At 44.7% G+C, this 12,500-nt stretch overlaps 1 protein-coding gene across 6 annotated transcripts in view; it reads left to right on the forward strand.

The window, feature by feature from the left end:
* The window catches only part of LOC113811988 (neprilysin-2-like), a 42,356-nt gene that overhangs the window by 15,703 nt on the left and 14,153 nt on the right, over positions 1–12,500 (forward strand). For 4 of the 6 annotated variants that reach the window (XM_070119707.1, XM_070119712.1, XM_070119708.1 and 1 more), the window contains 3 exons: positions 9,873–9,980; positions 11,325–11,570; positions 11,872–12,083. In XM_070119707.1, the coding sequence (XP_069975808.1) occupies positions 9,873–9,980; positions 11,325–11,570; positions 11,872–12,083 (566 nt within the window). The remainder of the gene's footprint in view (positions 1–9,872; positions 9,981–11,324; positions 11,571–11,871; positions 12,084–12,500) is intronic. The other 2 variants (XM_070119709.1, XM_070119710.1) reach the window with 1 other exon arrangement.

The following is a 12,500-nucleotide window of genomic DNA, read 5'->3' on the forward strand; positions in this document are numbered from 1 at the left end:
AACATAACCATTGTAATTATATTAGAATTTTTCCTTCCATAATTTAATAGTTTCAAGAAGAGACTTTTTGATTCGAAGCAGAGGAAAATAGATGCATAAGGGCTGGTTGTGATGAATTGCAGGAATGTGAAAAAATCTGGAGGGGAGATTTTGGCTGTGGATTAGAGTGCGCCTTGGGGACGAGGTGAGTGTGCGAAGGAAGCGGGCGCCTTGCACTCCGGGGAATTGTGGCAGGGATTGACGCAGAATATACGGACAACAATATACATGTCCATTCACGCGCACTTTACAAACATCTACATTGGGCGCTCATATTTATAAACATTAACACGCACATCAACACTAACACACACAGACGCACACGCACACACGGACACGCACACGGACACGCACACGGACACGCACACGCACACGCACACGCACACGCACACGCACACGGACACGCACACGCACACAGACACGCGCACACGGACACGCACATGGACACGCACACCGACACGCACGGACCCCCCCCCAACCCCCACACCACCCCCCACACACACACATCTAGCATCGTGTTTCTAGTCACTCTATTTCAGGCGCACAGGAAAATGTCAACTGAGCTTCCGCCGAACGGGCTGGGAGGCACGGAGATGGATAAAGTGGGAAAATGGAAAGGCCGATAAAGGAACGATAATAATTAAACAAAAAACGAGTAAATGATAAAACACAAAAGTATAACAATCGATCAGTCATTGCGCACACCCTTCCCATTCCGCTGAAGGTGAAAGGGAATAATGAAAGAAAAAAAGACTAGAACACGTTTAGAGAAAGTTCGAAAGGTTAGAAGAAGTCAAAAAACAAGAAAAAAGTACCTCGCACGTGAGGTTATCGCGGCGAGAGAGTAACTCCGATATTAAGATTAGTTTGGGTTTAAGGCTTAAGTCATCTGCATAGAATAATGACTTGTGCCATACTTGTCAGCGAAGAAGGGAAATTAACAAAGAAGTGGAAAAGGTGATTTTTTTTCTCTCTTTTTTCGTGGATATAGGCCTATTTTCGTTTGCGTGATCATGGGCTCGTAAATACTGAAATTAATTCGCAGGATAATTAGTGTTTAAAAGAATAAAAAATTGATTAATGTCATGGATTTTTATATTTTCATTTTTAGTATTTTACTGGAATGTCCAAAAATGTTTTTAAAATAGCTTTTAATGAAACGATACACAGCTGTTGAACTTTTATGTTCTTATTTTTGCGATCACTTTGCAAGGTTTCGTGTTAATCATTAATTATTTTCAATTAATTTGCGTCACTTGTATTAGGATTTTTTCCGAGTTCAAAGACAACTTAAAAGATAATAAACTGTTAGCGCGATTTGTCCTGTCTTTGAGCACAGTGTCAGACGTTCAGGCGGCCAGCAGGTGCCTTGCCAATGGACACGGGCAAATGCTCTTTTATTTACGAAAGCGAAAATGAAACGAAAGAAGAAAGGAGAGGAGAAGAAGAAAAAGAAGAGGAGGTAGAGGGGAAAAAGGTAGAAACTCAAAAGTTGTTTTCCGTGCTATAGTGCCTTGTTTATTTACGGACGCTCGTCATGAAAGATTTTTTTCCTGTTTTTTGTGTACGTGTGTATATGTGTACATGTTCGTTTGCATGTACACATACACACGAAGAGGAGGAGAAGGAGAAGAAGAGGGAGGAGAAGGAGAAGGAGAAGGAGGAGGAGAAGGAGAAGGAGAAGGAGAAGGAGAAGGAGAAGGAGGAGAAGGAGAAGGAGAAGGAGAAGGAGAAGGAGAAGGAGAAGGAGAAGGAGAAGGAGAAGGAGAAGGAGAAGGAGAAGGAGAAGGAGAAGGAGAAGGAGAAGGAGAAGGAGAAGGAGAAGGAGAAGGAGAAGGAGAAGGAGAAGGAGAAGGAGAAGGAGAAGGAAGGGAATAATAAGGAGGAGCCTGACTGAACGTAAATGAGAGCAAGCCAGCAGCCAAGCCGCCCTTTACATACGAGCGTATTAACCGACTTCCGCTGTAGGGCTACGTGCGAAGGGGGTGGGGGTGGGGGGTGGGGGGTGGGGGTGTGGGGTGGGGGGACAGAAGCGAAACGTTGCTAATATTGCATGTGTTGCTTTCGTCCTGCAGTGGGTGTTTTCAGCTTAAAGGGGGAGGGGGAGGGGGGGTGTGCGATCGGATGTTGTATGGAAGGGGTGAGGGTAAGAGGGGGGGGGTAGAGGGGGCAAGGGGGAGGTGCAAAGGGGGCGTTTATTGTGTTGGTTTGAAATAACACGAGGTTTTGTTTTTGTCAATACTGCCTTGTTTATTTGCATTATTGCTTTTCATTATTGTTATTATTGTCTTTATATAATTATTACATTGTTGTTATTCATTGTCATTAGATATTTATTATTATTATTCATTGTTATTACTACCATTAATATTGTTAATTTGATTGTTATTGTTATCATTCCTTATTAGTCTAAACCTTATCAGCATTATCATTACAATCAATTTATTAAAAAGAAATGCGCCACCTTTGCAAACAGCCAAACAAGGAAATGACCCAATTTACGCCCATGAAAAAAACGTATCATATATAACAAGGCTCGATCTAGCATTGGGTAATTAAAAGCGCAGTGGAATTTATACCTAACTGGTGGCTGCAAGGACACAGGGAATCGGTTTTGCGCAACCCGATCGTGTCGTTCGAGTCCATACGCTAAATCAGGGTTGCGTTATATGCGGTTTTAGTGGTTGTGATGGGTAATTGGCGGTTCAGGCTTGTTTGGGGTTTTAGTGGGTGAGGGTTAGGGATTTTTTTAAAGGGGGGGAGGGGGAGTGGAGGTGGATTATATTTTTTCTTTTGTTTTTTTTCTTCTTCTCTTTTATGTGAAGTCGTTTGCTTTGTTTTCTTTTCTTTGATTATGTCGGTCTCTCTCTCTCTCTCTCAGTTCACTCTCTTCTCTCACTCTCACTCTCACTCTCTTCTCTCTCTCTCACTCTCTTCTCTCTCTCACTCTCTTCTCTCTCTCACACTCTCTTCTCTCTCTCCCACTCTCTTCTCTCTCTCCTACTCTCTTCTCTCTCTCCCACTCCCTTCTCTCTCTCTCTCACTCTCTTCTCTCTCTCTCTCACTCTCTTCTCTCTCTCTCTCTCTCACTCTCTTCTCTCTCTCCCACTCCCTTCTCTCTCTCTCTCACTCTCTTGTCTCTCTCTCTCTCACTCTCTTGTCTCTCTCTCACTCTCTTGTCTCTCTCTCACTCTCTTGTCTCTCTCTCACTCTCTTGTCTCTCTCTCACTCTCTTGTCTCTCTCTCTCACTCTCTTGTCTCTCTCTCACTCTCTTGTCTCTCTCTCACTCTCTTGTCTCTCTCTCACTCTCTTGTCTCTCTCTCACTCTCTTGTCTCTCTCTCACTCTCTTGTCTCTCTCTCACTCTCTTGTCTCTCTCTCACTCTCTTGTCTCTCTCTCACTCTCTTGTCTCTCTCTCTCACTCTCTTGTCTCTCTCTCACTCTCTTGTCTCTCTCTCACTCTCTTGTCTCTCTCTCACTCTCTTGTCTCTCTCTCACTCTCTTGTCTCTCTCTCACTCTCTTGTCTCTCTCTCACTCTCTTGTCTCTCTCTCACTCTCTTGTCTCTCTCTCACTCTCTTGTCTCTCTCTCACTCTCTCTCTCTCTCTCACTCTCTCTCTCTCTCTCACTCTCTTGTCTCTCTCTCACTCTCTTGTCTCTCTCTCACTCTCTTGTCTCTCTCTCACTCTCTTGTCTCTCTCTCACTCTCTCTTGTCTCTCTCTCACTCTCTTGTCTCTCTCTCACTCTCTTGTCTGCCTCTCACTCTCTTCTGTCTCTCACTCTCTTCTCTCTCTCTCTCTCTCACTCTCTTGTCTCTCTCTCTCTCACTCTCTTGTCTCTCTCTCACTCTCTTGTCTCTCTCTCACTCTCTTGTCTCTCTCTCACTCTCTTGTCTCTCTCTCACTCTCTTGTCTCTCTCTCACTCTCTTGTCTCTCTCTCACTCTCTTGTCTCTCTCTCACTCTCTTGTCTCTCTCTCACTCTCTTGTCTCTCTCTCACTCTTTTGTCTCTCTCTCTCTCACTCTCTTGTCTCTCTCTCACTCTCTTGTCTCTCTCTCACTCTCTTGTCTCTCTCTCACTCTCTTGTCTCTCTCTCACCCTCTTGTCTCTCTCTCACCCTCTTGTCTCTCTCTCACCCTCTTGTCTCTCTCTCACCCTCTTGTCTCTCTCTCTCACCCTCTTGTCTCTCTCTCACCCTCTTGTCTCTCTCTCACCCTCTTGTCTCTCTCTCACCCTCTTGTCTCTCTCTCACCCTCTTGTCTCTCTCTCACCCTCTTGTCTCTCTCTCACCCTCTTGTCTCTCTCTCACCCTCTTGTCTCTCTCTCACCCTCTTGTCTCTCTCTCACCCTCTTGTCTCTCTCTCACCCTCTTGTCTCTCTCTCACCCTCTTGTCTCTCTCTCACCCTCTTGTCTCTCTCTCACCCTCTTGTCTCTCTCTCACCCTCTTGTCTCTCTCTCACCCTCTTGTCTCTCTCTCACTCTCTTGTCTCTCTCTCACTCTCTTGTCTCTCTCTCACTCTCTTGTCTCTCTCTCACTCTCTTGTCTCTCTCTCACTCTCTTGTCTCTCTCTCACTCTCTTGTCTCTCTCTCACCCTCTTGTCTCTCTCTCACCCTCTTGTCTCTCTCTCACCCTCTTGTCTCTCTCTCACCCTCTTGTCTCTCTCTCACCCTCTTGTCTCTCTCTCACCCTCTTGTCTCTCTCTCACCCTCTTGTCTCTCTCTCTCACCCTCTTGTCTCTCTCTCACCCTCTTGTCTCTCTCTCACCCTCTTGTCTCTCTCTCACCCTCTTGTCTCTCTCTCACCCTCTTGTCTCTCTCTCACCCTCTTGTCTCTCTCTCACCCTCTTGTCTCTCTCTCACCCTCTTGTCTCTCTCTCACCCTCTTGTCTCTCTCTCACCCTCTTGTCTCTCTCTCTCTCTCTCTCTCTCTTTCTCTCTCTCTCCACCGAGGTTTCTCTCTCTCTCCACCGAGGTTTCTCTCTCTCTCCACCGAGGTTTCTCTCTGGCTCCTCCCTCTCACCCCCACTCCTCAAAGAAGTTTTACTCCATAACCAACTTAGCAAAATTAAGTTTAGTTTCGTCCGCTATTTCAAACAATGGAATCTTCTTTGATGTGTAAATCCAGACTTTTTTGCCTAATATAGAAAATTTTAGAGAAGCTCTTGGTCAGTAAGGACTATGAGCTTACTCGCATTACACAGAAAAATCGTCCTTATGATTGGTGTGTTGCAAGTGCATCCATCATACTCATGGTTGTGACATACTGGAAATTAATCTCGTTATATTTTGTAAATCTTTTGATGCCTTCGGCTGGCAAGGTTGCAGTTATATGATCGTCGTTTTACATTTTAATATTCGAGTGAATGATGATTTAATTTTAAGTCCACAACTAGAAACATATGAATTTCAATGCTCGTGCTTGCTTTGATATCACATACAGTAAAGTCTTTGAGTATTGTTGTTATTCTGATATATATATATATATATATATATATATATATATATATATATATATATATACTCGTATATATACATATATATACACACATATATTATGTATGTATATGTATGATGCATATAATCTTGTATTGCAATAGTATTTGTAATAATGTGAATATAATTATCTTTTCTAGTAATAAGCACATTTTAACCATTTTGATGTCATTTGTATTTCTAGCTCTGAACTAACGTGTGTGCTTTCATTTCACTAAGCCAAACTCTGAACTTCTTGATTTTCCTTGTCGGTTTCCTTTTTCTTTTTGTGTGATAGCCTAACCATTTCTTTGTGATTGCGTTTGACACTTCTCATTTCACGCACGAAATAACTCTTTTGCACATCCTTACGGTAACTAACAGCATAAACTTTCCTGTTTTCCCGCTTTGAAAAATCTAACCATGGAAAGCTCTTTTTCTAATTCAAAATCTTTCTCGAGCGTTCGGATTCTCGCTTGGTAAAATTACGACATCTTTTTGGGACCTTGAACTTGACATCAAATCATCTTGCCTTTTTAAGAGATAAATAAACCAGTAAGTGTAAATTAATGATTTGGTTTATCGACTCTTTTGACACAATCCTGGGTGACTATTAATACTGGGACTATTGCTATTCCTATGGAAGTACAATTATATCTGTATTGACTAACTACTCTTGACTAGACACTTTACTAAGTACGGAACATCAGACTAACCGCCTAAGGACACTAAAAGTCGATCTATTTTCCTTTCCTTATTTGGTAAAAGGACTCTACAGATACTATTGAAATATACCAAGGACTATAGAAACATCATAAGGACTGCACAAATATCATTGAAAGGTATAAAGGACTTGGCAAATAGTTTAGCGACTCTCAAAGGACTGCACAGTTAGTATTAAAACATAAAGAACTATACCAGTACTATTGAAACGCGCAAATAATATTTGAAAGCACAAAGGACAGTACAAATGTCACTGACACGTAGGAATAAGGACCCACGCAACAGACGACATTCAACGAATTGACACTAATTCAACGAGCCGTTTCGTATCCCGCGACCATTTATAACGGCGTTAGTTCAGGCTTTGGGTGACAAGCATGCCCGGCGCGGGCCAATCCTGAGGCTGGTCAACACCCAGCCTGACGCAAGAAGGCGAGACAACGTATAACCTTTTTGATAATTACACTCGTGGCTCCCGATTCTTTTTTTTTTCTTATTTTAGGCATGTGTGCTGTTCGTTGCTCTCCTTCGCGTTATTGGGGGGGGGGGGGGGGATTTTGTCCAGCAAATCCCATCAGGATGATTGAAGGATATTTTCCTTTTTTCCTCTTTTTTCGGAGCACTTTAGGATATTAGACTCTGACTACACTGACCAGACTGTCATTCTATCGTTGACCGGTCCAGAGTTTTCATTTTTCATATTGCATTAGAAAATAGCAATTGATTCTGCAATCTATATATAACATATATATACATATGCATATATACATATATGAATACATTAATTAGTAGGTGTTCTTTTTTCAACGCTAAAACCACAAAGCAGTTTTAATGGGACCGTAGACACGCATGAAAGGACATGCTAGACACACATTGCCACCAAACCTTTGGTGAGAGTGGATGGAAACTGTGATTGGAAAGTTTCTCTTATTGACAGCGTGTATGCGTGTGGATGTAGTGTGTGCATCTTTACGTCGCGAGTATGTTTGTGTGTACGATGTGTTTACATGCAAGCATACCCATTTCTGTATAGGCTGTACCTGTATGCATATACACTATTGAATATACATATATGCACACACTTGGATGTATATACGGTACGGTGTGCGCGCGTGTGCTCATTTTCAATAGATTACTATCCTCCATAGGCAGCCTTTGAGACACTGTGGCGGAAAATGTTCTCCACAGGGTTGGTTTCCCTCCAGCGGTACCAAGACAAGTGTGACTAGGAAACTAAATATAGTAACACGTGCGGTGAAAGTGGAGGCAGCGAGAGCAAGTCACCGCACCCGCTCTTTGCTGGGCTGTAGACAGGAGGGAGGGAGGGAGGGGGAGAGAGAGGGAGAGAGAGACAGACACACAGACAGACAGATAGACAGACACGCGGATACAGACACAGACACGTGTACATGCATAGTTAGACAAACAGACCAATAGCCAGAGTGAGAGAGCCAGACACAAAGACAGACAGACCGGAAGAGTGGCACAGAGAATGAGACAGAATCTACGAAAGTTCGTCACGTCTACAAAGCGACAGTGACAGATGCAAAGTACTGACAAAAGCAAATAGAAAACAACAAATGACGTAATGACGTAATTACGGTGATAAGAAATGCCATTCGAATGTGCACGATCACATTCTACATTCAGCGAAGATGACAAGAACCATGTACTTCAACATTTGAAAAAAGATAAATTCTTGACCGAACCTTCCGAGGACGCTGTAGAATACCATTACCATTTTTTTTCATCCAGACATTCCATACGAAATATTACGCCTTTGCTTGCTGGAAATGCACCTTTTGGGATAGGGAATTCTGACGAAAGATTTTTTTGACAAAGGGACCGGGATATTATGAGTTGTTATAACTGTTAGGACTGTGACATCTGCTGCAATAGAACTTTACGGAAGTTCTGTTCATTGCTGGATTTTGAAGAGACGGTTCTTGAGCGAAACAGGACATTTTGGGATTTTTTTTCTAGACACTATGCTAAGAGTGGGGATGGGGGTGGGGGGGGATAATGACATAAAATGACCAGAATTTGACATATCGTAAGTCTGGCAACACATCAGACTTCTTTCGTGCTAGATGAGAGAAGACATGAGAACTGAATATTTGAAGACCATATTGAAATACCGTAAACCGAGAAGGCAGACGACAGCAACAACAACAGACCGCGTGACTCATGTCGACAAGGACGAAAAGAGGAACACTGTTTTCTTTTTTTGATTCTGTAAAATTTCGACTTTGGAAATGGACGCCTAGAAAACGCCTGTGTCTTAACTTGGACGCAAGTTTTTTTTCTGTAATTTTCAGTTATTGTCTTTTTTACGTCCCCTTCCCTTTTCCCTTATTTGGCAGGGTTGGTTTCTTTATTATGGACAATGACCATCGTGTTTTAGAATAATTCTGACGATAATGGAGCATGCAATAGAAAGATGATAGATAAATGATTAAGTAGAATAACAAAGTGGAGGATAGATTTGCATTTTCAGCCAACGTCCCTCGACTACAAAGGACTAATTCGAATAAAAGAGATAGTTTTATCCAACCATTCAATACTACTAAGACTATCCAGGCAACATCTGACTGATGAAATAAACACAAAAAAGAATACAAGAAAAGTCGTCATAATACAATAATGATAAATTAGACACGACTTTAGAATAAAATAAGAAAAATACAATAAGAACGCGGCTTCAAACATCCGAACGACCAGACAGGCCAAGCAAACAACTTCCCTAAAAGTAAAGACAAAAAAATGACGACTTGGACTCTTTTATTTATAAGATTTCATCTCCATAAAGAGAAAGTCCCTTGATTTGTTTGTTTTACTTTTTCTCTTAACTTTTGTCAAGACAACGTTTTTTTTTTCTTTTGTTGTGGACGGACTCGGGTAGAAATATAACTGTTAAAGATTTCCAGTATTAGTGAAGACATTGCGGAATATTGAGCAGATGTAATGAAAAGTAAACATAAGCCTAAATGTAAGCGTTAGCAGGTACAGGGACAAGCATCTCCAGGTCCTTCCCACTCCTTCCACTCCCGCGGTCTCCCAATCCCTCCCCCACTCCCTCTCCCACTCGCACTCCCACTTCCACTTCCACTTCCACTCTCGCTCCCTCTCCTTCTTTCTCTTTCTCTCACACTTACTTATATTCCCTCTCCCTCACACTCACTCACTCACTCTCGAACATTTGCTCCACGTGTTCCGCTTTTATAAATTGAAAATTCCCCCCACAATTAGGCATTTCCTTATAACAATAGAATCCACTGCTCTTTTGAAGAATCGAAATACATCAGACAATGCCCATGACACGAATAAAGAATTTGAAGAAAAAAGGAGAATAGAGACAGAAGGAGAAAAATGTAAAAAAGACAAAACCCTCGACAAAGACGGACGAACCATCAGTTTGCACGTTAGCATGTTGTTTGCACGAGAAAGAAAAAAATATATGCGCGCACGTGTTCCGAACATCTGTTACTGCTGTTGCTGTTGTTGTCGCTGCTTTTCCGGTTCCCACGTCTGCTGCTGTCACCGCTGTGTGCTGCACGTCAATGCTGCTGCTCGTCACCGTCTGCTGCACCTAACCGCATGCCTCCTCTTTCTCTCCTCCCCGCCCCCCTCACAGAAACCTCACAGCTGGCACTTATTTCGGCAGAGCCACTCACGGCCTGCCAGGAGACGCTTCCTGAGAGTCCCAGCGAGAAGTGCCTCACCAAAGGATGCGTCCAGGCAGGTAAGGCGACGGTGCAGGAGGGTCGAAGGATGCCGGGCCCAGTGTGCGGGCGGGTCCTCGTCCTCCGCTGTTGTTTTTGCTTTTGGTTTTTGCTTTACCTAATTTTTAAACCTTTAACGTTATCATCTTATGAATATGGGTATTAATCTGTTTTTGTTTTTTTTTGCTCTTAATGTTTTTGTATTTGTTTTCTTTTCCGTTTTCTTTTTTTCTAAGTGGGTTTAGTTTCTTCTCTAAATCTCTAGATTTGTAGATGATATACTGTTAAATATAGGAAGATAAATTAGATATAAAAACAAATATTTGTTTAGATATCAAGGTAAGAGTAGAATTGACGTACCTGAGAATTGAAGCTTCACTAAATATTGCCAAATGGCGGGACATTTGACCATATCTAGGAGGCTTTATCGCAGGAATGTCATACACGTGTAACCAGGGCTTCTCTTTGATGTGGATTCAAGGGCTTCTTTAGAACTTATAATCGTCATTAACTTAATAACGGTAATCAGATTCTTTCTAGTCGCATGACATTACATTGCATTCACTCTTTAGTTTGCAAAGAATCCCAGTTTTGCATTGTCACGCTACAGGGAAAAGTCTCGTAAGGAAACTAGGGTCTATCATCGGAAGAATATGTCGAGTATAACAAAACATGCCTATTTTACAAACCAACTTCTACACCATCTGACAAAAACACTGATTTAACTACTTTCACTTCATTATTGCTCATAGATAGCCTCATCTGCATGTACATAACACTCTCACTCTCTCTCTCTCTGTATTTTGTAGTGTGCGCTCTCTCTCTCTCTCTCTCTCTCTCTCTCTCTCTCTCTCTCTCTCTCTCTCTCTCTCTCTCTCTCTCTCTCTCTCTCTCTCTCTCTCTCAGATAGATAAATAGATAAAATATTCAGCTCTAGTTTCACTGGCATTATACACACACGCACACACACACACATACAAGTCTTGTAAGCTCACTCACTCACCAGCTCCCGCATGGACTCAGGCTCCATTACTAATAACGTTCTCTCCCTGCTCCCCCTCCTTGTTCTCCCTCCTTTCTCCCTTCTCCACGCTCCCCCTCCTTGTTCTCCCCCCCTTCTCCCCGCTCCCCCTTCTTGTTCTCCCCCCCTTCTCCACGCTCCCCCTCCTTGTTCTCCCCCCCTTCTCCCCGCTCCCCCTCCTTGTTCTCCCCCCCTTCTCCCCGCCCCCCCTCCTTGTTCTCCCCCCCTTCTCCCCGCTCCCCCTCCTTGTCCTCCCCCCCTTCTCCCCGCTCCCCCTCCTTGTCCTCCCCATCCCCGCTCCCCCCTCCCTGCTCCCCCTTCCTGCCCCCCTTCCCTCCCTCAGCGTCGAAACTAATCGACTCGATGGACGAGGCCGTGAACCCGTGCGACGACTTCTTCCGGTTCTCGTGCGGCGGTTTCCTCCAGAAGAAGATCATCCCGGACGAGAAGTCGTCCCTGTCGCGCTTCAACGAGATCTCGGACGACCTGCAGGAGAAGCTTCGTGGGCTCGTCGAGGCGGACCCCAGCGACGACGACTCCCCCGCCACCAAGATGGTCAAGAACCTCTACAAGTCGTGCATGGACACTGGTAGGCGGCTCGGGGGCTCCGGGCGGGCTGCGGGGGGGGGGGGGGTCTTGCTATTGATGTTGTTATTGGTACATGTCATTGTCGTTATAATTGTTGATAATTATTAGTTCTTCTTATATAGTGAGGAGTTTGCCTATTAATGCCAGTAGCATTATATGCATTATTCGAAACGATTCGCTCAACCACCCTAACTCTCCCTCTCTCTCTCCCCTACCCCCTTTAATCCCTTCCTCCCTTCTCTAACTTCTCCCCTTCCCCCCCTTCCCCCTCCCCCATTCCACCCCTTCCATCCCCCCCCCAGACCGCATCAACGAGCGCGGGCTGAACCCCCTCAAGGAGATCCTGACGCAGATGGGCGGCTGGCCTGTGGTGGAGGGCTCGTCCTGGGATTCCTCGGCCTTCGACTGGCACACCAACGTCTACATCAACCGCAAACTGGGTTACTCGCTCGACTACATCTTCGACTTCTCCGTCACCACCAACATCAAGAACTCCACCTGGAGGATCATCGACGTAAGGGCCTGAGGGCGTGGGGCTGAGTGGGTGGGTGAGTGGATGGGTGGGTGGGCGGGTGAGCGAGTGGGTGGGCGAGTGAGCGAGTGGGTGGGCGAGTGAGCGAGTGGGTGGGCGAGTGAGAGAGTGGGTGGGCGAGTGAGAGAGTGGGTGGGCGAGTGAGAGAGTGGGTGGGCGAGTGAGAGAGTGGGTGGGCGAGAGTGGGAGAGAGGGGCGAGTGAGAGAGTGGGTGGGCGAGTGAGAGAGTGGGTGGGCGAGTGAGAGAGTGGGTGGGCGAGTGAGAGAGTGGGTGGGCGAGTGAGAGAGTGGGTGGGCGAGTGAGAGAGTGGGTGGGCGAGTGAGAGAGTGGGTGGGCGAGTGAGAGAGTGGGTGGGCGAGTGAGAGAGTGGGTGGGCGAGTGAGAGAGTGGGTGGGCGA

Source organism: Penaeus vannamei, unplaced genomic scaffold, assembly GCF_042767895.1.
Source record: "Penaeus vannamei isolate JL-2024 unplaced genomic scaffold, ASM4276789v1 unanchor566, whole genome shotgun sequence".
Lineage (NCBI taxonomy): Eukaryota > Metazoa > Arthropoda > Malacostraca > Decapoda > Penaeidae > Penaeus > Penaeus vannamei.